This window comes from Vitis riparia, chromosome 13 (assembly GCF_004353265.1).
Source record: "Vitis riparia cultivar Riparia Gloire de Montpellier isolate 1030 chromosome 13, EGFV_Vit.rip_1.0, whole genome shotgun sequence".
Taxonomy (NCBI): Eukaryota; Viridiplantae; Streptophyta; class Magnoliopsida; order Vitales; family Vitaceae; genus Vitis; species Vitis riparia.
The window spans coordinates 13854706-13882699 of NC_048443.1; the positions used below are offsets into that span (position 1 = coordinate 13854706).

A 27994-nucleotide genomic window follows, 5' to 3' on the forward strand; every position below is an offset into this window, starting at 1 on the left:
TATGATATTTGTTGTTTTTCTAATATTTATAATTTCCATCTCCACATATCGTCATGTTTATTAGGAAGTTGTTACCTTGGATGACCATACATTGTTCATCATTAAATCAGTTTTATTTTGATTTGCTATACTCTTCTTTCAATATGGTCGGCAAATTGAAATTGTAATATATAGGCATCATTCATGTTCGACATGTTTGATTTTCTACGATCTTTTAGATAATTAGATTTTTTTTTGTCCCTATATAGTTTGGGTTGCTTTTCAAATATATATATATATATATATATATATATATATATATATATATATATATATATATATATTCATGTATCTATGCTAAAAATTATATAGTTAGTACCTATAGGACTATAGGTTATGGTGTGAATTATAGGTACGACTTGTGAAGGTAGTGGAGACAGGTTGAGGAATTGTAACAACCGGGTGAGGAATTTTTTAACCAGTGGCAACCGGTTGAGGAATTAAGGAAACCGATTGACGGATTTTCTCAACCGGTTGAGGAATTTTTTGACCAGTGGCAACCGGTTGAGGAATTTTGTCAACCGGTTGAGGAATTTTGTCAACTGATTGAGGATTTTTTTAACTAGTGGCAACCGGTTGAGGAATTTGCTCAACCGATTGAGAATTTTTTTAACCAGTGGCAACCGGTTGAGAATTTGCTCAACCGGTTGAGGAATTTTTTATATTTGTGAGTGTGTGTGTGTGTGTGTGTGTGTGTGTGTGTTTTATCCATTTTAGTCAACATCTACTAACTTTTTCCTTTTTGTTTTCCTTTTTCATGGTCCCATTCACCCGTAAAACAAAATTTAAAACAATTTCTTCTTCTTTATAAATCAACATCATAAATATGGAGAGTTTCTATTCAATAGGATAGACACATTTTCAGGTTGTGAGGATTCATTGAACTCAAAGTGGACAATGTCCGCACAAAAGAGATTGAAAGGTTATAAATAATATCAAAATTGATTTCGCATCTTAGTATGAGACTTTGTCTAATCCATCAAGGTGTTTATGGGTTTAACCCTATAATCTTGTGAGACACAATTGGAGGGAAGATTATGAAATCGTACATTGGAAAAAGTTCCTAACCCAGGATACTATACTTGTTGGAATTCATCCAAGAAAAAATTGTTCATAAATTAATATGACATGTAAGCTTGGACATTAATGCTTAACATTAGTTAGTTTCTTTTAATTTAATTAAATATTATTTTAAGTTACAGTTTTGTTTGGTAGCCAAAGGGCATCACAACCATTGAAAAATGATCCTCATGGAACCATACGGTTATAATATGACTGGCTTTCTGGAAAGTGATACAAAACCCGCTTTATCTCTATGATAAACATGCGGTTACAACTACCTTCTAAACTCCCCTTCCAAGTCATCAAGTTTATTCTTAATTTGTTGTAGAAGTTGCTCCCGCTCCGGACTTACTTCAAGGAAATATAGGATTGGGCAAGTCCGCTACGCCTGATCTTTGACCACCCTTTACTTCCCAGAGTCTTAACTCCTAAGCCAATGAAATAAGTCAAATGCCATGTGTTGAGCATATAGCTATAGCTAACGTTTCTGCTTTGCTTGGAGATGGCCATGATGATGAAGATGACTATATGCCTAAGTGGTTGGAGCTTCTTTTCAAATTTGTCTAATGGATATTATGTACAAGATATTAAACATTGATGTCAAGCTTTTTGTAACTCAGCTTTCAAATCAATGTGCAACCTGTTTTTATAATGCTTTTAGTTATTTTATTTTATTTTTCTTTAAATTTTTTTTGTAGCTTCCATATTTTGAAAATCCAATTATACACTACGAGAAACATAAAATTCCCTAAGTAAATATTATATGTAGGATCCACAACATTCCATCCGCATTGAAATTTAGCCTTTCCATCACATACTTAAGTTAAAAGTACATATTATGCAAAGTGACAACGTACATTAATATATATACTGATTTAATACCTGCATCCCTTACTCCTTTAACGAATAATAAAAAGGTTGCATATCCTTCTCATTTGGATATTTGTTTGGATCCCCACCTTCCCATGGTGTTGTCATTGTTTGTCCATATTGCTAAAATCCTGTTATCTGCACATGCACATTCCATTGTAAAAATTCAAGTGTCCTATGTCATTCCAATTATTCCAACCAAATCATTAAATAATGCATAGATCAAATTCATCTCAAAAGTCTTTTTTTATTCCTAAGCTTACATTGCCAAATTCACCATAATCTATATATATGTCAGATTGGTCATTCGACAAATGCTCCCCTTGCATTCCCTGCATTTTCGACTAGTAAGTGTTGTCAATTCTTGTTGAATTTGATGTTATCAATGTTTGTGGTCTTATATAACAAGGCAATTATACATATAGGTAAGGTTGCAAACATGTCAACTGATGAATTTGTTGAAGGCATCATTTCCATTTGAATGTCACATTGAGAAGACAAATTGTTTTCCTACTACGTCCTCATAATGCCATGAAAACAATTATATTAGTCATTTATGTAAGTATAGCTAAACAGGTTCATCTTTGCGGCATTTTATTACTAAATCTGTCATACCATCTGACGCTGATGACTATTTTGAGGGATTCTAGGTTCTGTACACGTTCGAATTGTGTGACCCACTCTTTTACATCAACTACATCATCTTCCTTTTTGAAAATTTGTTGCAACTTTGCCTGGATTTCCTTTGGTCTTCACAATATTTGGATCACGAACTTGGTTTGGACTTGTTGCTCCATCTCCCGCTACTTTCTTCCTTTTCAAATTACTGTTATAGAGTTCCTCCATTCTCACCGTCAAATTTTCTATTTCATTTTTCACTTCTAGAAATGAAGATGACGTATCAGACGCATAGTAGGAGAGCTTGTTGCACATCAAACTCAATGAACCATATCGTACAAACCGATCCATGTCGTTATTCGTTTGATTCTCTGGTGCTGATCATGTATGCATCTTTGCTAACTTTGTCCACCTCTTCAAAATACATGAGTGAGGAATCTCTTCCAAATGCTTCACCTTCATAACAATAACCATGTGGCAACAAGGGATGCCAATTGACTCATACATCATGCACGAGCATTTTAATGTTACAATATTCGGGGAAAATTGGGCTTCCCATTTTAAGTTCGGGTGTCTAAACTTAGATAATGTGTATGCCCGCATTGAAACATCACTTACAAGGCCTACCACAAAGAATAACTCTACATTCTTCATCTCCTCCCGAAATTTAAGGAAAGATTCTTTTGTGTATACCGTCACAACATGATTTTCAAGTATGGATAGCTTGGTTGAAAGCATGGGTGAAGAATTGTTCGACTCGAAGTCCGTCTTTGCCTCGTTTTGCCGTATTCTCAATATTGCCCTATCAAATTGTTGTACAAACTCATACAGTCGCAAACGAATTTTTAAGAATCTATTTAAATATTCATTCATACTCTCACACCTTTGTGTGCTTCTCATCCCTGCAAAGAATTTTCCACGTAAATATGCTTCAACCCATCGTTTACGTTTCCCATAAATCTCGGTGACCCAACGATTCTCATTAAGACCCAAATTTTCAACCATTTGATGCCAAACCTTTTCAAATTCTTCTGCACTCCCATGCATGAACATGCACCTTGCAAAGATGCTTGTGAAGTCCTTAATATGCACATTCGTGAATGCATTTCGTTGCAAATTCCATGAACACAGGCGATGACACACATGGGGTAGTACTTTTTTAATTGCCTTACGCATAGCTTTATTTCCATTAGTTACTACAGATATGGGTTTCCTATTCATCATTGCAATAAGAAATGTCTCCAACACCCATTCATATGTACCAACACTTTCATCTATCAATAACGCACTACCAAAGACCACAGTTTGGTGGTGATGATTAACACCAACCAACACTACTAGAGGCTTTTTATAAACATTTGTCCTATACGTTGTATCAAATGCTAGGACATCCCCAAAACACGCATAATCCATTCGAGTAGTTGAATCAGCCCAAAACAAGTTTGTTAGTCAACTTTCTTCATCGACGTTGAATTTATAAAAAAAAAAATCAATTTATACCTTTCCACACAAGTAAGCCAACACAACTTCCGCATCACCGTCTTTAATTTCAATTCTACGCATTGCATCAACGTGATTGTACATATCTTTTTGTGTGAAACCAACGTGTTGATGTCCCCCTGATTGTTTGACCATATAGTCCATAATTTGTGTGGTTTTAACACCTACTTTACGCAAAACATCAACTTGTGCCTTATCTAGATTACTTATTGTTCGATGAGACCGAATGAATTGTGTGTTGATAGCATTGACCAAATTATGATTATGCTCTCCTATAAATTCCTTTACAATCCACTTTCCATCTTTCCTATTCAAGCCTATACGAAATGCAGCTTCACATCCAACTCTAGTCAATGATCGTGGCTCACGTTGTCGCTTGTCATTTTCAATAAACTTTGTCGCTCGCTGTTCTTCTCTAGAACACACCCACTTTCGAGATATTATATCTTCATTCTTGTCTCGCTTCAAATCATCTTTTCGAATACTAAATCCGGCTACTTTTGCTAACATGTTGTAAAATGTTTCAGCCTCATCTATGCAATCGAATTGCAATTTATATACTTCTTCATCTAAAATACCCTTCAACACCTTCTCTTTCAAACCGTTTCCACCCAGGTGGTAAGTGCCACCAGTATATGCATCGTCATTGACGACGTCCTCCTTTTTCACTTCAAGCTCCCGTTTGATTGTTTTCTCCTTCATTGATTGCATCAGCTACATTTCATAAATAACATTAAAAAGTGCCCCAATAATACTTTAACAAATTATCGTATCACTTTTGTATCAATTGATTGCATACTAGAAGATAAATCGAATTTGACAACGTCATCTATTCTCAATTTTGGATAAAAATTGAGAATTTGAGAAATTGTGTACACTGCAGACGTGATAATTTCCCCATGATTTTAAATTTAAAAGGTCATCTGTTGCAAAATTGATACTTGTCTGCTATAGACAATCATAAGCGAAACTTTTTAAAATCATTAAATATCACTTAGAAATCATTAGGTTGAGGAAATAACTTGTGAAAATGCAAATGTGACACCAATACCCTAAAAAGATGGCGTTAGACAATGATCGACGTCTGACATCTCTACAGAAACGCACCATAATTTAAATTGACCTTAGACAACCAAGTGAAGGAATAGTTAAAGTCAACTTGCTAGACATGGTTCTGCCATTGAGGCTAAGGTTGTAGTGCTTTTGGAGGTCCTTGTGCAAGAACAAGATTTCGGATTGTCCAACTTTTTAGTGGTAGGGGACGGTGTTGTTGGTCTTGATGAGCTAAAAAAAACAATCGGTTCAATTGTTTGGTTCCTCGTAAACTAAATCTATTCTCTTCCCTTGCTCTAAGCTATTATAATGTGGAAGAAAGGGGTTGACCTACAAATTAACCGGATGCATTTTGGTGCTGCTTAAAAAAATTGCCAGTGTCTATTGGTTGAGAAAATGTATCAACAGGTCTTATTTAACCGGTCGACCTCTACATGTTCACTGTTATAATTTGTTAACAGAGTAGCTAATTGTTTGTTTTCGTTGTTCATTTCATTAAGGCCTTCATTCCTTATCAGAACATTAGAATGTTGCCCTATTTAGGCATACTATGTTAACAAAAATTTCATCATTAAGCTTAGTTGCCATATTCAAGGAGTTTGGCGGTCACAATAATTAATACCTCTCATGCACATTCTTTAAAAACATGCAAAATCACTTTTATATAATTCTATCTAAAAGCATGGAAGATTTTGGGTACGCCTCCAAACTTATTCCAAACTTACCCCATATTGGGAGTCAATAATACACATTTCTTAAGGTTGATTCTCTCATTTTAAGTCAGTTGAATATGTATTACCCTATAATTTTGATGATAGTGTGATTTTTAAAGCCAATGTGAATCATTTATATTAAAAAAAATTAATGTCAACTTTTCTCCAATATGAGATAATAATGTCATTGTGATGGAATCATGTCTGATTGGGGGAAAGCCCATAAGAAAATTATTTAGAGCTCCGTTTTGGTAGTCTTGCCTTAATCTGCATAGCCTCAACATTAACTTTCTATACATCTCAAGTCAACCACACACATTTCCTAACTCCAATCTCATTAAAATCCATCCAATCATTTAAATAAATTATTAGCTTTAATTAAAAAAATCAATGTTTAAGAAAATTGTTCGGTGAAGTAACACCATTAATAAAAATTAAGTTTTCAAAAAAATTGTCAGTTTTTAAAAACAAATTTTACATAAATTATTTCTATTTTAATATTTACTATTTTATTTTTTTAAATAATTAATTCATGTTTTTATAAAGATATTTTTAATTCGAATTTTTTATTTTTTTTTATTTTAATGAATAATTGATATGATAATTTTGGAAGAAACAAATTATACGCAGGTAACAACTAGAGTTTGGTGGAAAAATAATTCCTTTTTAAAATGGAAAAAAAATTGTCACATCTAGGTTGTTTTTCAAAATATTTATCAATTTAATTTTTCAATCACATAAACTCCTATTTAATTTTATTAGTCTTAAAACTATAATTGATAATTGTAATTTTAATCTTAAAGCTAAAACCACAGTTGGTAATTGTGGTTTTTATTGGCATATGATTAATAATATTTTTTTTACTAACTTCTTTCGTGTAAATAGTTAGTGTATTTGTAATAAGGTATGTTCAAGTGATTTTTTTAGGCACATCCCATCGAAGTTTAGGATAGTTTTTAGAAGGGTTATGACTTTTTTAGAGAGCTTAATTTATATATGAAATTAATATTTTGTGGTTTTTTTTTTATTATAGTATAGTTGTAACGTTTTATATGCCTCTTTAAGACTTTAAATGAGCCCACAATTAGCCTTACAAATAATAACTTACGAACATAAAATTAAGTGTTTATATTCACCGATTAGTTTTGTTGTGATGATTAGGAATATTTATTACTTACACAATGAATATGGATACTATCATAATAGTCCTTTGCCCGTTGCCCGTTTAATACTCAAATAAGAAATGAATTTATGTGTAAATGGATATGGGTCCCATAGTTTTAAAACCAAGAAAAATTAAATGAAAAAAAAGAAAAGAAAATGGTACGTACATATTACTTTCACAAATATTTTTTTTTTCAACGTGTTTAGATCGATTTTTTTTTTTTTTAAATGTTACTTTTGCCTCAAACTCTAAAAACCATTCTAAATTCCAAAGAGCACAATTTTATTACCAGCTCTACCTAACAATTTTTTGGAAAACGAGAAGGTCTGGGCCTGACAATGGGAAGGTCCCACGGTTTTATGAAAAACAGAACATGGAAAGTGTGTGTTAAAATATATGAGAAGGAAAGGTAGGTTGACGCCGACAACACTGATGACAGAAAAACTACATTTTCTACCATTTAATACTGTGAGATCAGGTCTGGACAAAGCCCGTTAAGACGGGTGGGAAGTGAATGCCCATTATTCATTGCTCTGCTCCCAAGTCAAAATCAACGTCTACCCTCCACTTATTATTATTATTTTATATTATATTTTTCGTACTTGTTGCTTCCGTCTCCACGTATCACCCACACCTACCACTGGTAAGATGACCTTAATCATCCAGTGATCCGCACATTTTGGACTCGTTAATATTTTTAAAAGATTGCATATCAAAGGCATAATCTCATCCAATGGGTATTTTCTCTCTAATTAATTCTAAAAAAGCAAGTCAACTTCACTAACTGATCTTTCCCACTCGTCTCTTTCACACCACCTTCTAACTACACAAATTTTTGTAGCACCCAACTCAAAATTGTTCCTTTTTTGTGTTCATATCAACTCCTCTCGGCTAAGAAAGTGTTTGTTTTTTTTCTTGAATATAAAAAATTAAAATATTTAATTTTTTTTATCTAATTAAAAATACCTTATTAATATCGTTTAATATAATTAAAATGAATTTATTATAAAAAAACAAATAACACTTAAATATTAACATCAAATTTCTTATTATCGAGCCCACCCTTAATATAAAGGAATTGCTAGACGATTCCTCAACTAATTCATACTTTTTAATAAATTAATTCTTTAATTTTTAGCTCAAATTAAAAAAAAAAATTGAAAGAAGTTTTTTTATTGATCTTTGTTTCAATCTCACAACTGAAATTAATAAAATCATTAAAAAAAAAAAAGGAAAAGAAATTTGAAATGTATGTTTCTCTTAAAAAGATGTGAATGGTCCCGCGTCCCTTTGAACTTTTAGGTGGAGTATGAGCATTTTGCAGGCTCTGTCACCGGTCACCAGTCGCGACTTTAAATATGGATAAAGACAAAACAAAAACAAAAACAAAAACAAATCAATAGGAGGAAGAGAGGCACGGGCACGTGAAATGAGTGAATGTGAAGGCAGCAGTAATTAAAATAAGGGAGAATTGTGTTTTGCGCCCATGGACCCAAAAATTAATATTTGGTCCATATAACTTCCGTAATTGATGGAAATGATATAAGATGTTAAAAGACCAATTATGGACCCCGCATTTCGGGCTCATGCGTTTCCTACTCTATGGCGAGCTCGATTTTCATTTTATTTGATGAGAATTCGATTTTTAGAAAAAAACTTGGAGTCGCCACTTATTTTTATTTTATTTTTAAAAGGGTAACAAAATAAGAAAGAAAACTCTAAGTGCGACTCCTTATTTTGGAAAAGGTGATCTGCGAAAAACCGGATCGGGCTCAGGGGTCAGGTTACTTATCGGGAAGGCACGGTGAAGACCATAGCACCCCTCTAAGTCCCTAAAGTCGGGTCTCTATTAATAAAATAAAGCTGACTTGGCAATTGATGAGTAAATCAATGGATATCCTAAATGATCATGCACACATAAGAATCGAGACATGCATAGACAACGATTAGAGGGAAGATGGGTACATACCTGGGCCATGAGCCACCATGCGCTATCAATAGAGAGGGTTAGTACACCATATAGAGCACAAAACATATCACATGCATCACTAAACAGGGATTAAAATTGTTCGAAGGAAAGCTGGATTTCTGAAATTCATTTGAAAATTTATTCGAAAATTAGAGCTTTAAAATTTATCTGAAAATTGGATTCGTAGAAATTAGATGTAAGAATGAGAATTTTGGAAATTAAATTTGAAAGAGATTGGGATTTTGAGGGATTATTTGAAAGTTCGGGATCTTTGAGGAAAACTAAGTTGCGAAAATCGGGGCTTTGGGAATTAAATTTTGAAAGAAAACAGAATTGTGAGTTATTTGAGAAGTAGAGATTATGAGAGTCTATTTATAAAAAGTTGGTAATCTTGAAAATCGTTTGAAGGCAAAATTTATAGAAATAATGAATAAAACAATAGTGACAATGATAATGATAAGTAGCGGAATAAATACGGGAATTGGAGCACGAGAAACTGAAAATGAAGTTCGGAGATAGGACAATTGGAATTTCGAATAGCTAAACTTAGGAATCGGAATTTTGAAGAATTAAACTTTAATCATTGAAATTTATAAGAGAAATAAATGGGTAAGCATGGAATAATGTTACTAATTAATCAAAACGATATTTAGACGGATGAATAGTGAATAGTGGGATTTTGAAAATTAATTTCGAAAGTCGGACCTTTGAATAATTGAACTCTAATTATTGGAATTTTTAGAAGAAAGAAACGAGTAAACGTGGAATTTATAATAATGATAACAAAGATGATATTTAAATGAATAAAAGTGAATGATGGAAAATTTTTTTAGTCTAAAGGTTAAATTTGGAAATCCGGTTTTGAAGAGTTGAATTTTAATGATTGAAATAAATAAATGAACAAATATGCAAACGAATAAAATAGTGGAATTTTTATAATTGAAAATTTGAATTTAGGGTGTTGGATTTTTAAAGGATTAGGCTTTGAATAAATAGGTATGTACGAGATCATAATACTAATTAACGAGAATAATATTTAGGCGAATAATGGAATTTCTGGGATCGAAAATTGACTTAAAACAGGGGGTTTTCAAAAGATTGGACTTGGAATAGATATGGAATAATGATTCTAATGGGTGAGGATAAAATTTAGACGAATTATAGAATTTTTAGGATTGAAAAATTAAATTAAGACATGAGATTTTTGAAGAACTAGGTTTTAAATAAATAAATGAGTATGAGATAATAATCCTGATCGACGAAAATAAGATTTAAACGAATTATTGAGAAACTAAGTTAAGACAGGGGATTTTTGAGGGATTAGACTTTGAATAACTAAATAAATATAGGATAATAATTCGATTTATGAAAATATGATTTAAACAAGTATTTGAAGAATTAAATTAAAAACGTGGGATTTTTGAAGGGTTAGGCTAGATAAATAAATGAATGTATAAGGTAATAATTCCCATTGATGGACATAAGATTTAAACGAGTATTTGAAGAGTTAAATTACAGCATGGGATTTTCTTTATGGACTAGACTTCGAACAACTAATAATACGTGGGGTGATGATTCGATTTATGAGAATGAAATTTAAACATGTACTTGAAGAATTAAATTAAAGCATGAGATTTTTGGAGGATTGGTATAGATAATTAAATGAATAATATAGGATAATAATTCTAGTTGATAAATGTGTGATTTAAAAGAGTATTTGAAGAATTAAATTAAAACATATGAACTTGATTTTCTTTTATAGATTGAACTTTGAATAAATAATAAACACGGGAATAATAATTCGAATTATGAAAATATGATTTGAGCAAATATTTTGAAATATTAAATTAAACCTAGGATTTTTGAGGGATTGACATGGATAGATAAGAGAATAGAAGATAATAATTCTAGTTGATAAATATAAGATTTAAAAGAGTATTTGAAGAATTAAATTAAAAAATGTGAACTTGATTTTCTTGGACTTTGAATAAATAACCAATATGGGAATAATAATTCGAATTATGAAAATATGATTTAAGCAAATATTTTGAAATATTAAATTAAACCTAGGATTTTTGAGGGATTGACATGGATAGATAAGAGAATATAAGATAATAATTCTAGTTGATAAATATAAGATTTAAAAGAGTATTTGAAGAATTAAATTAAAAAATGTGAACTTGATTTCCTTGGACTTTGAATAAATAATAATACGGGGTAATGATTCGATTTATGAAAATATGATTTAAACAAATATTTTGAAGAATTAGAATTAGGTTTTAGCGAATGAGATTTTAAAATGTGATATATAGATACATACGGGATAATAATAATAATTAATAATCATAATATTTAAGCTGGTGAAGTTGAATAGTATAAATTTCGAGATAAAAATATAATTAATAATTTGCCTTTAAGTTTGAGCTAACTAAATTGGTGAAAAAAAAAGAAAGAAAAAAAAAAGCATGAATAAATGAATAACTTACTAAAGCTAAAGATTTAGTTAGGACATGAGGTAGTTATATGGGTTCACTTATCATGGACCTAGGCTGGGCTCCAAAAACAAACCCTTATATGATGCTATGGGCAAGCCCAATGGGCCAGCTGGATCTCAAACTTGGGCTTGGTGCTCCAACCCAAGCCCGAGTCCAATGCTAGCATGGGTGGGTTCAAAACTCATCTTCCAATAGCATTTTAATTTTAAAAAAAAACCAAAACTATCAGCTTGAAACTGAAAAACTCATAGGGCACCCATCCAAACATGGGAGTGGAGCCAAAGATGACCCGTAACTTTCACCACCACGGCATGCTTCAACCCAGGACTTCATTCTGCGATGTGAAGAGTGAAGACGACGAGAAGAAGAGAGGCTTGGAGCACTTACGGCAGCTTCAGAGGAGATAGGTGCGGAAGATGGCGGCCGTTGTGCTGAAGCGAGTGGTTGCTCACACTTCCCTGGACGAGACTCGGTCTCTGAGCGGAGTATCTCGTGGCATGGGAACTTGAGGTGTTGCCGCTGCTGCAACTGTCGCCGACGTCGGAGTTGGGAGGAGGCAGAGCACCGGAGATGGCGACGGAGTCGAAGTCGCCGACCGCGGAGAGGGAGAGATGAGATGGATAGGTGAATGATGGGCGGGGTGGAGTAAGAGATGACTAACGAGGTGCGCCAATAACAGGATGCGGGGAGAGGTGGACCGGTTGAAGAGATTCAAGATGATAGGTATGTGAGATGGAGATGTTGGCATGTGGTGGTAATGGAAAAATGGGTATCAACATGGATACGTGCATGGAGATAATGGGATGAAGTTGAAAGTGATGGATATGGTAGATAGGGACATCCGTGGTGGACGAGAATGGTGATGGGGTTGAGGATGGAAAGTTATGATCACTTTTATTCTGTTATGAATCCACCCAGTTGCCCAAAGCTCTCGCATTCCTGGACACAGGCTCATATGAAAACCAATAACCATGCCAACCAAAACCTTATTTTCAGCCCAAATAAATTCGAATGACCATCATATTCCAGATTGGGAGCAGCCAAGGTTTTCTCAAAGGGTGATGCTCAGTCCAGGGCATTATCACAGTTAAGCACATGAGCATAAACGTATAAGGGGATAAAAAAAGCTAAAACAGAGTAAAGATGAGAGACTCAAGAAACTATCAGGCACTATTTTGTTTTATGAGTGATGAACGAAATGTCAGTTGGTGGAACGAGCAGCAAGCTTTTAGATATTTGATCAAACATCAGGCTCAAAGGAAGCAAACCATATCTCAGTTATTTAAGAGAGAATACAGAGAAAACAGAGAAAATACAAAGCAAAGCAAATATATTAACAATACCTATCAAACCATGCCTAATGTGGACAATGCCAAGCGAGGGAAAAGTCGAAAAAATACAGGGCGAAGAGCACTCATAATGGCCATACCTGAGTCTCCAAGCGAAGATCCTTCAACTCGCTTTCTGCTCCTCTGCCCGACACTCCTTTCTTCCTTCCTCTTCCTTTTTTTTTTTCCCCCGTATCTTCTTCAACAAGCCACTACTTGTTTCCTTTTTTCTATTCACCTGTCAGCAGCATGGGTTCCTCCACCTACTCGCCTGGCTGCCCACATCTCCTGCTGTTTATGAAGCTGTCCTCCTTTTTCAAAAGGGGTCCCCCCATTCGACCAAAAAAAGAAAAAATCCCCTCTCTCGGGTGGTGGCAGCCAAAACATGCAAGGAGGGGTCTACAAATATGCCCCTCTTCGGTAGAGCTCATGAGTGTAAAGAATGTGAACACTCCAATATATCATTCAAATTTTTATACATTACCTTTTAAGGATATAAAATAGTGATGGACTAAAATACCCTCTGACCTTTCACATAAGCTTTTTTTGTCTTTATTACACCATTATTCATGCAACTTTTGGGCCCAACTGGCCCAAAACACAATTCTCCCTTAATTATATGTAAGCAAATCAAGTTGACCAGCTCAGCTTTGCCAGCTAAGCAATTGATTTGATTCAAGTCACTCTTTCACACCATCTTCCACATGAGACAATTTTTTTTTTATTAAAAACGACGACTTGCTTTGGATCTCTTTTGAAAATAGTATTCTATTCTTTACAATTTTAAAAATTATTTGATAATTTTTTATTAAGGTTATGTTTGGTTTGGAGAAATATTAAAAAAAAAAAAATTAGAAGAAAATAGCTTTTTTATAATTAGTTTCATTATAAAAATATAAAAAAATTAAATATAATTAAAATTATTTTAAAATTTATAATTTTTAAATTATTTAATATTGTTATAATAAAAAAAGTAAAATGAGTTTAAAGAAATATATAAAAATAATTTATCAAATTTAAATTATTTTTTATTCTTTTTTTACTTTTTATTTCCTTCTTTTTTTTTTTACTATTTTCTTCCTTCGCATTTTTTCTTAAACTTTTCGAGAATCGAATATAGCTTAACAAGTTATATGGCGAGAAAAGTTAATAGTTAATTCCTTTCTCTATACATATAACAAGAGAGGGACAAAAGAAGAAATGAAATAAATTTATAGGTGTTGTTTGTTTTTTTGGCTAAATAAAAAAATCTAAAATTTTGTTTTTTTTATTAAGTTAAAAGTAACATATTGATATCAATTAATATAATTAAACTGAACCTATTGATAATAAGTTTACTTTAGTTATATTAGTTGACATCAACAAATTACTTTTAACTTGAATAGAAAAAGTCAAACTATTCGACCAAAAACTAAACACCACTTAAATCATTCTTAGCATTACTAGTCATTATTATATTTTTCAAACAAATTTAAGATACTTGAAGATGTCTTTTTTTTGTAAAATATTTTGAGAAAAAAATTAAAAATATAAAAAATAATTTGATAATTTATAAATTCATTAATTTTTTCTAAGTAAAATTTTGTTTATAAAATAATTAAAACCCATTTTTAAAAAGAGTTCTTAAAAATTATTTTTTTAAACTACTTTAAAAAGCCTTAAATATCTTAAAATTAACATAATAAATAATAATATTTTTTTTTAATGACTAATTCATCAAGTAAGATGACAAATGGCAATTCATTATAAAGATGTTTTTTGTAAAATATTTTCAGAAAAAAAGTTGCATTTTGTTCAATTGTTGTTTTAGATATTTTGTCTAGCATAAAATAAAAAATAAAAAAAAATCTAATTTTAATCTAAAATTTTAAAAATTGAAGAACTTTTTATAGTGATTTGTATTCAAACCTTACAACTGAAAATTAAAATATTCAAAAAATAAAAAATAAAATAAAATAAAAAAGTGAGAATGGATCTTTCTGTGAGAAGATTGGAATTGGCCCTGTCCCCCTGAATTAATTTTCATTTGGAAAACGGAGGATGAGCTCCCACGTTCAGTCACGACTTTATATGTATATATAAACGAAAAAAAAAAAAATTAATAGCGGGAGCAGAGGAGCACATGTGAAACGCGTGGAGTGTGAACGCTCTCCTCCTCGTCAACCGTCGGCTTATTTTTATTAGATGAGATAGGGGAAGAAGCGTTAACAGTGACTTCCTCTATATATAGGAAGATGATGAGGAGAGTAATGCCATAGCAGCTGAGAGAGAGAGAGAGAGAGAGGAAGAAATAATGGCACAAGTGATGAAGCCAGTGGGGGAAGAGATCAAGGCGGCGGATGGTAGTGGTAAGATTTCTCTAAAGTCTTTTGTTCTGGATTTGTGGATTTGGGACAAAGAGAGAAGAAAAGCAAGATTTTTTTTTTTTTTAAATAAATTCATTGTGTTTGATCTTTTATACAAGTTTGGATAATTAAACAAAGATTTGAAAAAAAAAAATGCAAAAAAATTGAAAAGAAATAGTGTCCATTTGACTAAATTGAAAAGCTGAGTTTCTTTGTTTCATGGTGGCAGGTGGGAGCGGATCTTCGGACGCTGCGGGGATAGGACATATAACCATTGACTTAATAAAAAAAACTGACGGAGATACAGATTTCAAACTTGGGAGGTTCTTGGAGGAGCCGGATTCACATAAGTTCCGCTGTCCTCATTGCAATGCTTGCATCGAAAATATTAATGTCGTTCGTCGGGGAGAACCGGGGCCAATAATAACAACTCCTGGTGATCCTCGGGGGCCAATAACAACATATCCTGGTGATCCTCGGGGGCCAATAACTACAAATCCTGGTGATCCTCTGGGGCCAATACCAACAAATCCTGGTGATCCTCGGGGGCCAATAACAACATATCCTGGTGATCCTCAGGGGCCAATAACAACAAATCCTGGTGATCCTCTGGGGCCAATACCAACAAATCCTGGTGATCCTCGGGGGCCAATAACAACATATCCTGGTGATCCTCTGGGGCCAATACCAACAAATCCTGGTGATCCTCGGGAGCCAATAATATGCGCCTCCTGCAGCAGCTTTCTGGTTTTCATAGGTATTCTTTTATCCCATCCTTGTCTTATGGTTGCTCTTGCTTCCGCTTATCTTAGGGAATCATGTAAACATGCAGTATTTACAAAATACAAATGAAAAGAAAATTAAAAATAAAAATAAAAATTCATAGGTATTATTTTGAAGAAAATAATTATAATTCCCATTTCATACATCGAAAATACCTTATATTGTATATGAGTTTCCACTCATACCAACTTAAATCACATGAGGATGGTACATTATCTTATCAATAAAGATACTTTAAGCCCAAAAATAGTGTTATTTTAAAACCAAAACATATATAAGACATTTTCCCGATAATATGAGGTAGACACTATTCCCGAGCATAAAATGTTAATTATTTATCCTAAAATGGACTTTTTTGAATTCTTTTTTTATCCATATTTTATAAATAATGCATGTTTACATAATACTTCTTATTTTATTTGCATGATCATGATGTTTATGAAGAGTTGAGATTGAAACTTGATTTATGCACCTTCTTTTCTTTCACATATATTCAAATTAATTAATTAATTAATATAGGGTTATGTTTGGTTCTTGAAAAATTATATATATATATATATATATATATATATATATATATATATATATATATATATATATATATATATATAAGAGTAATAAAATAAAGAGAAAAATTAGAAAAAAATAAAATTAATAAATTATTTTTTATATGTTAACTTTAAATAATTTAAAAATATATAAAATTTTAATTATTATATATTTTATTTTTATATATAATAAATGAATCAAACCTAACTCCGGGTAGGTATGTTAACGTGCACTTTATGATATTCCCACAGTACTAGGGAGTTGACTTGTCTTTCTTTGTTATGATCACGTTGACAAGTCCATGGGCTGAAGTGGTGGTGCAGAGTTGCATAATATGCATGCAAATGTATATGAGTCCAAGGGTAAAATGGGTACAAAGTCTTGCCGGCTAATCACTTAGACCGTTGCTACCTTATCAACAACATTACACCATAAACTCTCAAGAAAGTATTGAATAGGATAATAACAAGTCCAAAACCTTTAAAATTGTGGGGAGATTTCAATATTATTATTATTAGCACGTCTAGAAGCGTTTTTAATGGTAGTGTTTTTTAAGAAGTGTTTTTAGGAGAATCATATATTAAATGCTTATTAAGATGTGATTTTTAAATATTATAAATAATTTTTAAAAATTTAAAAATATTTTCTAAATTTTACCAAATACAAAATATTTTTTCAAAAATTTTTTAGATTAAAAACGTTTTTTAAAATTAGTGTCAAACAGACTCTAAAAATATGTTTATTAGTAATTTTAAGAAATGTTTCTACTCATTATAACATATAAAAAAATAATCTTCAAACATTAGAAGATTAAAAATACTTTCTAAAATCACTGTGAAATATTCTTTAAAAGTGTATATAATAATGTTTTTACTAATAATGTTTTTAATGAAAGTGTTTTTTTTTTTTTAAATATTTTTACGAGAATTACCTATCAAATTTTTTTTCTAGAAAATATTATAAATGATTTTTTAATACTATAAGTGAATTTTAAAATTTTAAAAAATATTTTTAAAATTTTATCAAATACATATCTTTTTTCAAAAACATTTTTTAAACTAAAATTACTTCCTAAAATCACCGAAAAATGGACTCTAAGTTCTCCAAAACAAGTCAAAGGGTTTGTGGGAAGTGTCCAGGATGAAATGGGTTGGATGGTAATACACCTCTTAAGGTTGATTGACCCCCATAGAGCAAGCAGGAGAAATGCAAAGGAGCAAGATTTAAGGTGTTGGATAAAACAACTAATCATTCAAAGAAGAAAAGATAGTCGATTTTACTTCCATTTGATAACAAAAATTTTAAATCATTTAAAATTTAAAATTACTTACATTGAATCTATTTAGTAATAAAGATTTGACTAAACATTAATAGCAAAACATGATCAATAATTTATAAATTTTTGGAAGTTTTTGACAAATCATCTTTATCATTTTTAATAAAATAAAGATTTTTATTGTTGAATATTTTTCAATAATCAAATTTAATTTCTTTTAAATTAAACCTTTTTATTATTATTTCCTTAATAAAATAAAATGAAAACTATAAAATTTACATTATAATTTATTTTCATGGATTTTCTTATTATATATTAGTTAATACTATATTTGGATGTTAGAAAATTTGAAGTGAAGAAATTAGAAAGAAAAACATAGAAGAAAAGAAAATATTGAATAAAAATTTTAATTTATTGTCCATGAAAATTAACTTGTTAACAAATATATTTTTAATTTTTTAAATTTCTTTTTGAGGAGAATATTAAAGAAAATATTTTAAAATTTTTGAAAATACTTTTTTTTTCCTTTTTCTATTATTCTTATTTTTTATTTTATTTTCTATATCATCCAATTAGACGATTTCCTATCTTACTATTTTCCCCCTTTTCTACTATGTTCCAAGTACCCAAATATTTTAAATAATTTTGGTTAAAAGAAAAAAAAAAGATAATGGCAAAGAAATTTGAATAATTCACCATTTACTATTATTATTAACTATTTATGAGATAATTTTGGTATAGAGTTAAATTATTAACATAAATATACATATAATTCATTTATTATTTATAATTAAATTAATTTAATTGAGATGTAAAATATAGTAATAAAAGTTAGGAATTTATGAGAACAATATATATGAATTCTTTTTGAAATTAAAAATTGAATTTATTTTAAAATAGAATCTTTACTATATAAAACAAAATTGTAATTATAAATAAAAAAATTATTTAATTAATTTTATTCTTAGAATTAAAACTTTAAAATTAGGAAATAGTATTGGATGAAGGATTGATATCTACTCTTTTCATGATAGAAAGGTAACCATATGACCTTTTATATGGCTTGCATGCATGCATGCATGAGAATTGGAATTTCCAAGTCCTTCATTTCTTTGATTAATTATTATAATTAGGACTCTTCTTATGGGCACTAAGTCTAACTCTTTTCCTCAATCCAACAGGGGATAAACTCACCGCTATGTGTAACCCGCAGCGGCACCCGGAGCCTGAGCCTGGTAATATATCTTATCCAATTCTTAAATCTGTTGAAGTTTGTATCAATGTTCTTTTCAACAAGTACTTATTGAAATAAAAAGTGAAAAGTTATGGCTTCATCATTATGTTTAGGAAGTCTGTTTTAATATGAAGCATTGCTTACATTTTGTTTAATTTTTTTTTTTTTTTTGCTACTATCATTAGCTTCTTTACTTTGCATGGGAAGGAAGGAACAAATTACGAGAGTATTTGGTAAATTAACTTAATAACTTAATATGATTTAATATCTTAATTTAGGCTATTAAATAAATTAAACATAATGGGTAAATTAATTTAATATTACAACTTAGTGGGTGTTTGGTACACTAACTTAATGAGTTAAAATAACTTAATAACTTAATTTAAGTTACTAAGTTAAGTATGTTTAATAAAATAATTTAATGGTATGATTTAAAGTTAAAAACAATTTTAAGTAATAAGTAAAAATAATTAACTTATTTTTAAATTCGTAAATTTATTTTACCTTTTTATCCTTATTTGTCTTAATTACCTTTACGATCCCCTTTGCTATTTTACGACCTCAATTATTATTAGACTTTGTTTATCTTAGTTATAATTTATGATAATAAATATGTCAATTTGATGATTTAAAGTAAATTTTAAATTAATTTTATCAAACAACCTTAATACTTATAATAAGAATTAAATAAGTTTTAAATCAATAATTTAAATATAATTTGACTTAAAACTAACTTAAGTCATTAAGTAATAAGTATTAAGTTTTACCAAATAATCCTTTAGTATTTTTTTTTTTTTCATTTAGCTATGTTTAGTGAGTTTTATAACTATATATACATTGAATGCATTGTATTATGTGATGCATATTGCGTTCCTAACCACACAAGTTACTCCTCTTCCAGGCGTACCTGCAAAGAAATGGGACATTCTAAAAAGCATTGTGTATGGTGGTTTACTAGAATCAATTGCAAGCCTCACCGTTGTAACATCTGCAGCCGGTGCTGATGCTACCGCATGTAAGTTTTTATGCATTTCACACACCATATCTAAAACACTGTATAACTGGGGGTGGTAATTCGTGATGGTGGGTTGTTTTCATATCATGTCAAAGTTTAGGTATTCTTTTACATAACTCAACCTAAACTTGACACAGATAATAATAATGTAAAAAAATATAAACCCAAATATTATCTAATTATTAAATAGGTAACACGTCGTGTATTCCATTTTACCTATTTAATAATCAAATTTTTTTATTTAATAATTAGATTAAGTTAGATATTGTATATATCTATATGATTAATGTTTCAATTAATATGTTTATGACTCAATCAATATATTTATTTAAAAATAAATTTATAATGAGCTAAATATGGGTTGAATAATTTAAAGATGTAATTAAATTAATATCGAGATTATAGATGGGTCAATTCGGATCAAATTCATGTTACGCAGGTTGACCTAAAATTACTTATTTATTAAATGATTTATGCAAGTCGACACAAATTTGATCAAAACCTATTTATACTCAACCAAAACCTACGAAAAATATGTTGAGTTCGTATCGTATTGACAAATTGTGTTAAACTTTGCTACTCTAGGTATAGCCAAAATCCCATCTATTATTATTTTTTCTTGCCACCTTTAATTTATTTGTTTTTGAATAGTTACATCCCGTGGACAATATGTCATCATCAACTTTCTTCTTTTAACTATTAGAAAGTGTTTTAAATTTTTATTTGGTATATTCCTTTTTAAAGAATATTGTAATAAATATTTATAATTTCTTTATAAAAATATCTTTATAAATATTATAGGTTATTAGAAAAAATTGATTATGAGATAAAAATGAAGATATAGAGTTTACACTAAATAGATAGAGAGATGAGAAAATATGAAAGATATCCAATAAAATGGAGGCTTATAATTCAGAGATGAAATAAACTTAATAATTATCCTTTGTAATATTATTTGTGTCTATGTGTTGATGAATTTATTTATATCTTATTACGAAATTAACTTGTGGCATTAAAGCTTTCGCTAACACAATACGAAGAAAAATGTTTTATATGTAGGTATAGTGATAGTGGAATCATGTTAAATCAAAGCATTCAACATGACATGAATGATGTAATATGGTTATAGTCCATGTACCTGGAATTGGTCTCACTAGCAATGAAATTAGCTTATGTAACAAAAGTTTTCATCTATTGTTTGATTAGGGGAAAATCCATCAACTATTTCCATTTTTGTTTTCACTATATAAGATGGTACATAATCAGTTTGGGACATATTGCAGTGAAAATTTTAGCTTTGGGATTGGCGAATGTGATTGGTGGACTCTTTGTGATTGGACATAATGTAAGTCTTTTCCATTTCAATAATTTGGCTTACAATCAATACTACAACACTTCGTTTGTGAACATAAATAATGATATGATTTTCACTCTCATCTTAAAAATTTCTTGCATCTTACTTTGATGTAACCTTACAGCTTATGGAACTTAGAAATGAATCAAATGATCAATCTGGAGGGCCTAGTACTGCTAATGAAGAAACGGGTCGTTATCACCGAGAACTGGGTCTAAAAGAGAATTTCATACGTCATGCAACAGTGGCCGTTTTGTCATTTCTCCTTTTCGGCTTAGTGGCTCCTGTGACTTACAGCTTCTCATTTCTTAAGAGCGGCAACAAGGATCTCAAGCTCGTAGCAGTTGCAGCAGCTTCTCTGGTGTGCATCACTGTGCTTGCTATTGGAAAAGCTTACACCCAAAAGGCATCCGGTTTTTTTGGGTACATCAAAACCGTGTCGTCTTTTGTTATTCCCGGGTTTATGGCATCAGGAGTGTCTTACGTAGTTGGTGATCTAATCGAGAAGCTCTTGGAGAAGCTGGGTTTGTTTGAGTCAAGTTCAGCTTTCGCCCTGTCCCTTCCTGGGACTGCAACACCAGAGTCCGGATGGGGATTCTATTGAGGAGTGCTGCAAGTTGACTGTTAAATCTAGAGGATCCAACCAATAAATTAATGATTGGGACTGGTGGTAAGATATATTTGCCTTGCGATACTAGTATCGGTAGTATTGCTTTAGCTTTTTTACGTCTAGATTTTGTTAGCTTGTGATTTATTTGTTTAGATGGACGAGAAACATGAGCAAACCTGGATGCTAGTGATTTAATTTTTTTGCTGAAAATTTGCTATTTTTCTTTTAATTCTTCAACTCCATGTGCTACAAGCCTGGATGATCTTCGTTCCCTGATGCTAAAACCTACATAAGATGAATGCCATATCCACAACATTATTGTTGATGGTTTACAACTCAATGTGGAAATTTGTTCTTTCTAGTCTTTGTGGCAAAGAAATCAACAAGTTCAAATTTACAAGATGGAGTTGTAAACTAAGAGACTATCTTATAAGGAAAAAGAGAGGAAAAACCCATGTTCGATTTGGTTTCTGGGAAAGCAGAGGAAAAGACTATGATACTATAGCAACCATTTCAATCTGACAAATGTTGAGATTCCAGATTTTCTTCCCTTTTCAAAATGACAGAAGCTTCAGGACCAAAGAAAAAGAAGAAAAAGTATATATTGGAGCATCTAATTTCACTTGATATTTAAAAAGAAATAGGTGACAAAGGAGACTAAAATGCCTTCCTCTGGAACGGTTTCCTATTCTCTTTGGGAGGTTGTGTTAGCATGAGCTGTTAACAGGAAATCGAATAGTCTTTTATAGGAAACCTTTAATTGTAAAATCCCTTCCTTCAAGGGTCTTCCATGATTTTAGCCTAGACAATGTATAGCCTAGAATAGCTCCCTAAACTTTCTCTCTGTATCCATATATTTTTGTACTCGGTTCTGCAGAAAGGATATAGAAAAAAGACCAGTTTAACATGGTATTAGAGCACGATCCTAAGATCTCTGATCCACCCACCCATTGACCAGAAAAAAATCATTGACTACTTGGACTCCATGAGGGAATTCACCGACTTGACTGCGTTCATTCTTGAGAACTGGACAATCAAGATGACAGAAGCTTTGAACAAAGCCCAGACCTCATCCACCCATTAGATTCTCCCGCTGCCCCAATTGGCATTAAGTTGGATGGCTCCAACTATGCCTTATGGTCCCAGGTTGTTGAGATGTATATCTCTGGCAAAGATAAGTTAGGATACATCAATGGAGACTCTCCCCAGCCTCCAGAAACCACTACAAGAAAACTTATTTTTCCTGACAAAAATTTAGGGGCGAATTGTAATTTTGTCGCTAAAAATAACTTTTACCGATGAAATTTTAGATATCGTTGCTAATGTCAAATTTCTAAAAACTTTTTGTAACTAATTTGAATTTTTCGTTGCCAAAAGATATGGCGGGAAAATTTGGCGGCTTTTTTTTGGCGTAAACGCTATTATAATGAAAAAAAAGACTATTTACCAACGAAAATATTTGTTACTAAATACAATTTTTTTGTGACGAAAATAATTTCCTTACTAAAAGTTACAAATTTTTATCTATATTTGCTTACAAAATAGTTTCATCAGTAAATATATTATTTTCTGACAAAATGAGTAATTTTGTCACTGAATAGTATTGCTAAATTGTAATAGTAATAAGTCATATTGACAAATAGATAAAAGGTTTATGCTATAAAATAATATAATACATATTTTTTGAGACTTGATATTTAAATTATAATATTTTATTTATATATATAATAATAATACTAATTAAAGATTCATAAAATTAAATACTAGAATATAGATTTATAGAAATTTAAATGTTTTTTATGTAATAATAGTATTGTTATGAAATAATAAAAAGGTAAATTATTTAAGCAATTAATTTTTATAGTGTAATATATATGTTATATTTTTTTTATATAGATAATAACAAATAATCCAAGATATAATATAAATTTATTTAAATTTCAATATTATTATATGATGTTAACCAAACATAAATAATTTTAAATCTTTTTTATTATACAATGTAAAAGTTATTTTTGCAAGTTTAATATAGTAGTATTGAACTTAAATTAGCTATGAATAAGTAATGATCCTCTAATTTGTTCTCATTCAAAATCATGTCGTCTGAAGTAAATTTATACTAATATTTAACTACCTAGTTTAAATTAATAGATTTTTATAATTATTACTTGGTTTTTAAATAGTTTTTCATAATTGAAATTATCAAATAAATTACCTAATGTCTATAAAGACATTATATTTGCATAGAATTTCAAATAATACTTGTGTGTATAAAAAATATCATATATTATCAATACATATATGATTGCAATTAAATATTATATGATATGATATATGGCATTATATGCCTAACTACTATAATATTAATAACAAAATAAAAAATGTGTCATATATATATATATACACATATTATAATGGGTATATGAAGAAATTAATATATGAATGATATAAATTGTAACATTTTATAATAATCAACAGTATTTGAAAGCATATTTAATGTTAAAATGATAATTTATTTACTTTATAATATGTGAATAATTATTATATTTTTATTTCATTCATGATTTTTGTGCTTTCAATAATAAATTAAATGGAAAATAAAATTAAACATTTAAAATTAATAGACTTATTAAAACTTTATCTTAATATTTTAATATTTAAAATGTATATAAAATTTAGGTGTAAACATAATTATATATAATGTAGGCACTTTAATAACTCAAATGAATGACTATCCTAGTGGTGTATAGTTAACTTTGTAAGCTTGGGAAGTCTGAACACTTTATTGATCTCATTATAAATTTTTATTTTTAATTGTTAAATATTAATTTATCATAAATGATTACTTATTAAAAATAAAATCATAAATTATATCACAAAATAGTAAATGTTGTACACTAACTTGTAAAGAAGTTTTTATATTTGTATACAATTTTTTAATAAAACATGTAAAACAAATATAGTTATAAAAATAATTGTAACATATCATAAAATAGTATATCATTTATATTTATAGTGTTTTATTGCATTTGATATTTTTGTTTGAAATATAAGAGAAAGAAAATGAAAAAAGATAAAGATGACTTGTTGACACGAATTGTTGCACTTAGGCTTATTCACTTTGAAAGTAAATTTATACTAATATTTAATTACCTAGATTAACCTAATAAAAATATTTTTTTAATTATTGTTTAGTTTTTAAATAATTGTTAATATTAGAAATTATCAAATAATAACCTAATTTTTGTCAAGATATTCTATTGACGTAAATTCCAAATATGGTTTATGTTTATAAAGATATCATATATCATTAATGAATATATGATTGTAAGTTAAATATCATATGATACAATACATTGTACCATATGCATAACTACTATATTATTATTTTAGAAAATAAAAAATGCATTATATATTAGTAATATATTATATACATAAAAAAAAAATTGTAAGGTATCTAACCACTTCTTAATTAACAATTGATTAGTTTAATTTTTAAATAATTTTATGATGTATTAATGATCTTTAGCTTAACTACTAAAATAAGATAATAAATTATGCCACAAAAGTAGCAATTATTATAGCTACTAATTTGTTAAGGATTGTTTTACACTTTTATATGTTTTTTAATAAAATATTTAATCTATGATTTTTATTCCTTACTTTAAATTTCAATTTTTATTTTACTCTAATTTCTAATATATAAATTCTGATTTAAAAATTTTTAATTTTAAATTTTAAATAATACAAAACTCATAAATCTTACATTTTATTTTTAGTCAAATTTGTAATTTATAAATTCTAATTTTTTTTTTTTTTATTTTCTAAATTTTAAATAATAAATAGTCCCAATAATAGGCAAATAATAAAGTTTCAATTTTATTTTTAATCTAATTTTTAATTTATATTTTTAATTTTAAAATTTTAATTCTAAATTTTAAATAATATAAAACATATAACATCATGAAATGCATTAAATGCGCCGAGTTGTAGCAGCATGCTACTGAGATTTGGTTGTAGAGACGACACAATGGATGGTGTGGAGTATTGGTTGGGAAATGAAATGAAAAGAAAGTGAAATAAAAAAGAAAAAAACAAATCTCCCAAGCACCCACGTAGCACTGGGACTTTGAAAAGTGAGAAGACTTTCTCACCAACTCTCCATCATTTGCCTGCAACTTTGAAAATGAAAAGAGCATCACTTCCCACCACATCTCTAACATCTACCATAACCTCCTGAACCTTCCACCATTTTCACCATCTCATCTACCTTCTTAAAAAATCGTTTCCCACTTGCAAGCCATATCCACCATTCTCCACCAAAGTTTACCGAGCGGCAAAGCTTCTTATCTGCATTTTCATAGGTCTGTTATACTACAGAAATCTACCACCGGTATGTTCCCTTATAATTTTTATTGGTTTTTTTATTTGTTTACATGTTTGTTAATACTTGATTATTCTCTTTATTTCACTTAAAATGTTGAAATAATTTGTGTTTAAATTTAATAAGTATTTATTTTTCTTTCTCTCCAATGGACTTAATTTCTTAACAAAATTTTCTAATAATTTGGTTTGAGTTGAGCTAAAAATAATTTGAAATTGAAAATGTAAACTAATGTAAAAATAATTTTAGTTAAAATTCAGGTTTTTAGAGTAGAATAAAATTTTTGACTAGTGGAAACAAGCAAATTATATAGAAAAATCTAGATGTGAGAGAATATAAATTAGGTTATTAAAAATTAGTTTATAGAAAATTAGTTAAAATAATGCTAGTTTATGGTAGTTTAAAAAAATGAAATAATTTTGTGAGTTAATCCAAACATTATATTAATAAATAAATAGTCATCATTTGAATTAATTTATTTAGTTTCACTTTATTAGTAAAATAATAAAAATAATAAAGTAGTTATTAGGGAAGGGTAATTTTTGCATGGATTAAGTAATTTCAATGAAAAAAAGACTATTAAAAAATGAAATAATTTTTGTGAGTTAATCCAAACATTATATTAATAAATAAAAGTCATCATTTTAATTAATTTATTTAATTTCACTTTATTAGTAAAATAATACGAAATAATAAAGTAGTTATTAGGGAGGAGTAATTTTTGCATGGATTAAGTAATTTCAATCAAAAGAATAATATTTAAAATAAAATTGTTATTTTTTTAAAGTTAATTTAATTAAGGAAAATACATTTTGATAAGAAAATAGAATTTTAAGCTAATAAATAAAATCTGATTTGTTACCTTTGACCTATCCATTTCAATATATTAGATATTATATAATGGATTAATATTATATATCATCTATATGTTCTATCAATTAAATTTATAAATGACATGTTTATATAATTTTATTTATTTGTGCTTTACCACATTGTTGCCTAGATTTGCTTCAAGGATTAGGTAAAAATGTAGTGCTTTTCATTTACATTTTTATTATCACAAAATGAATTATTTAGAGTTTCAACAACTTATGTTAAAATGGTACATTACATAATTCCCTTTATAATTTGTAATTAAAAAAATCATTTTTAATTATTTTATTTATTATGTATTATATCTTGGAATGTTAATTATACCATTATTTTTATCTTGTAATTATAATTTTTTTTTTCATATTAAGACAATATAAGTTAGAAGAACTAAACTTGATAAAATAAGTTTAGGAAAAACAACAAACATCTTTTTATTAATAATGAAACTACATGCATGAAACCTTAGATATCTCGTTCAAGTATTAGTGTAGGACAAGTGTATCTTATCATATACTTAAAGACAAATAAGTTGTAAAATTATGAAAATGACTCTCTTTGAGCCAAATTCAAGTTGACAACTTATATGTCTAGCATATGATTAGTGATTTGTCTTTAAATGATGTTTGAATTGTCCATTTGGACAGTTTAGGAATGCATAATATTTATTCAATCACTTATTGGTGCTTTGTCCATATTGAAAGATTATGACAGTTATTCCTATTATTCTCTGGGTACATATTTGGACAAGGTGACATATTA

At 29.4% G+C, this 27994-nt stretch overlaps 3 protein-coding genes across 4 annotated transcripts; 1 reads left to right on the plus strand and 2 right to left on the minus strand.

Moving 5' to 3' along the window:
- Positions 1-2094: 2094 nt before the first annotated feature.
- On the minus strand, positions 2095-4002 carry LOC117928339 (protein FAR1-RELATED SEQUENCE 5-like). Its single transcript, XM_034848235.1, has 4 exons — positions 3473-4002; positions 3283-3391; positions 2235-2303; positions 2095-2109 (listed from the first exon to the last, which is right to left on the minus strand). The coding sequence occupies exons 1-4, from the start codon at positions 4000-4002 to the stop codon at positions 2095-2097; spliced, it is 723 nt and encodes a 240-aa protein (XP_034704126.1).
- An 81-nt stretch (positions 4003-4083) lies between these two features.
- On the minus strand, positions 4084-4791 carry LOC117928340 (protein FAR1-RELATED SEQUENCE 5-like). Its single transcript, XM_034848236.1, has one exon. The coding sequence runs from the start codon at positions 4789-4791 to the stop codon at positions 4084-4086; it is 708 nt and encodes a 235-aa protein (XP_034704127.1).
- Positions 4792-15071: 10280 nt separating this feature from the next.
- Positions 15072-22207, plus strand: LOC117928003 (membrane protein of ER body-like protein). Of its 2 annotated transcripts, XM_034847745.1 has the most exons (7): positions 15072-15160; positions 15387-15593; positions 15792-15914; positions 18947-19000; positions 19901-20014; positions 21298-21359; positions 21493-22207. In XM_034847745.1, the coding sequence occupies exons 1-7, from the start codon at positions 15106-15108 to the stop codon at positions 21970-21972; spliced, it is 1095 nt and encodes a 364-aa protein (XP_034703636.1). In that variant the 5' UTR covers positions 15072-15105; the 3' UTR covers positions 21973-22207. The 2 variants fall into 2 exon arrangements, with proteins under 2 accessions (XP_034703636.1, XP_034703634.1); XM_034847743.1 differs by having other exon boundaries at positions 15387-15914.
- The last annotated feature ends 5787 nt before the right edge of the window (positions 22208-27994 follow it).

Bases quoted from the DNA above. Each gene is read 5' to 3' on its own strand.
- LOC117928339 (XM_034848235.1), bottom strand. From the start codon at position 4,002: ATGGATTATGCGTGTTTTGGGGATGTCCTAGCATTTGATACAACGTAT. The intron at 3,392-3,472 runs GTGTGAGAGTAT...ACAATTTGATAG, and splicing joins GGGATGAGAAGCACACAAAG to GGCAATATTGAGAATACGGC. The intron at 2,304-3,282 runs GTATACACAAAA...TCGAAAATGCAG, and splicing joins TTGAAAATCATGTTGTGACG to GGAATGCAAGGGGAGCATTT.
- LOC117928340 (XM_034848236.1), bottom strand. From the start codon at position 4,791: ATGAAGGAGAAAACAATCAAACGGGAGCTTGAAGTGAAAAAGGAGGAC.
- LOC117928003 (XM_034847743.1), top strand. From the start codon at position 15,106: ATGGCACAAGTGATGAAGCCAGTGGGGGAAGAGATCAAGGCGGCGGAT. The intron at 15,161-15,386 runs GTAAGATTTCTC...TCATGGTGGCAG, and splicing joins CAAGGCGGCGGATGGTAGTG to GTGGGAGCGGATCTTCGGAC. The intron at 21,360-21,492 runs GTAAGTCTTTTC...GTAACCTTACAG, and splicing joins TCTTTGTGATTGGACATAAT to CTTATGGAACTTAGAAATGA.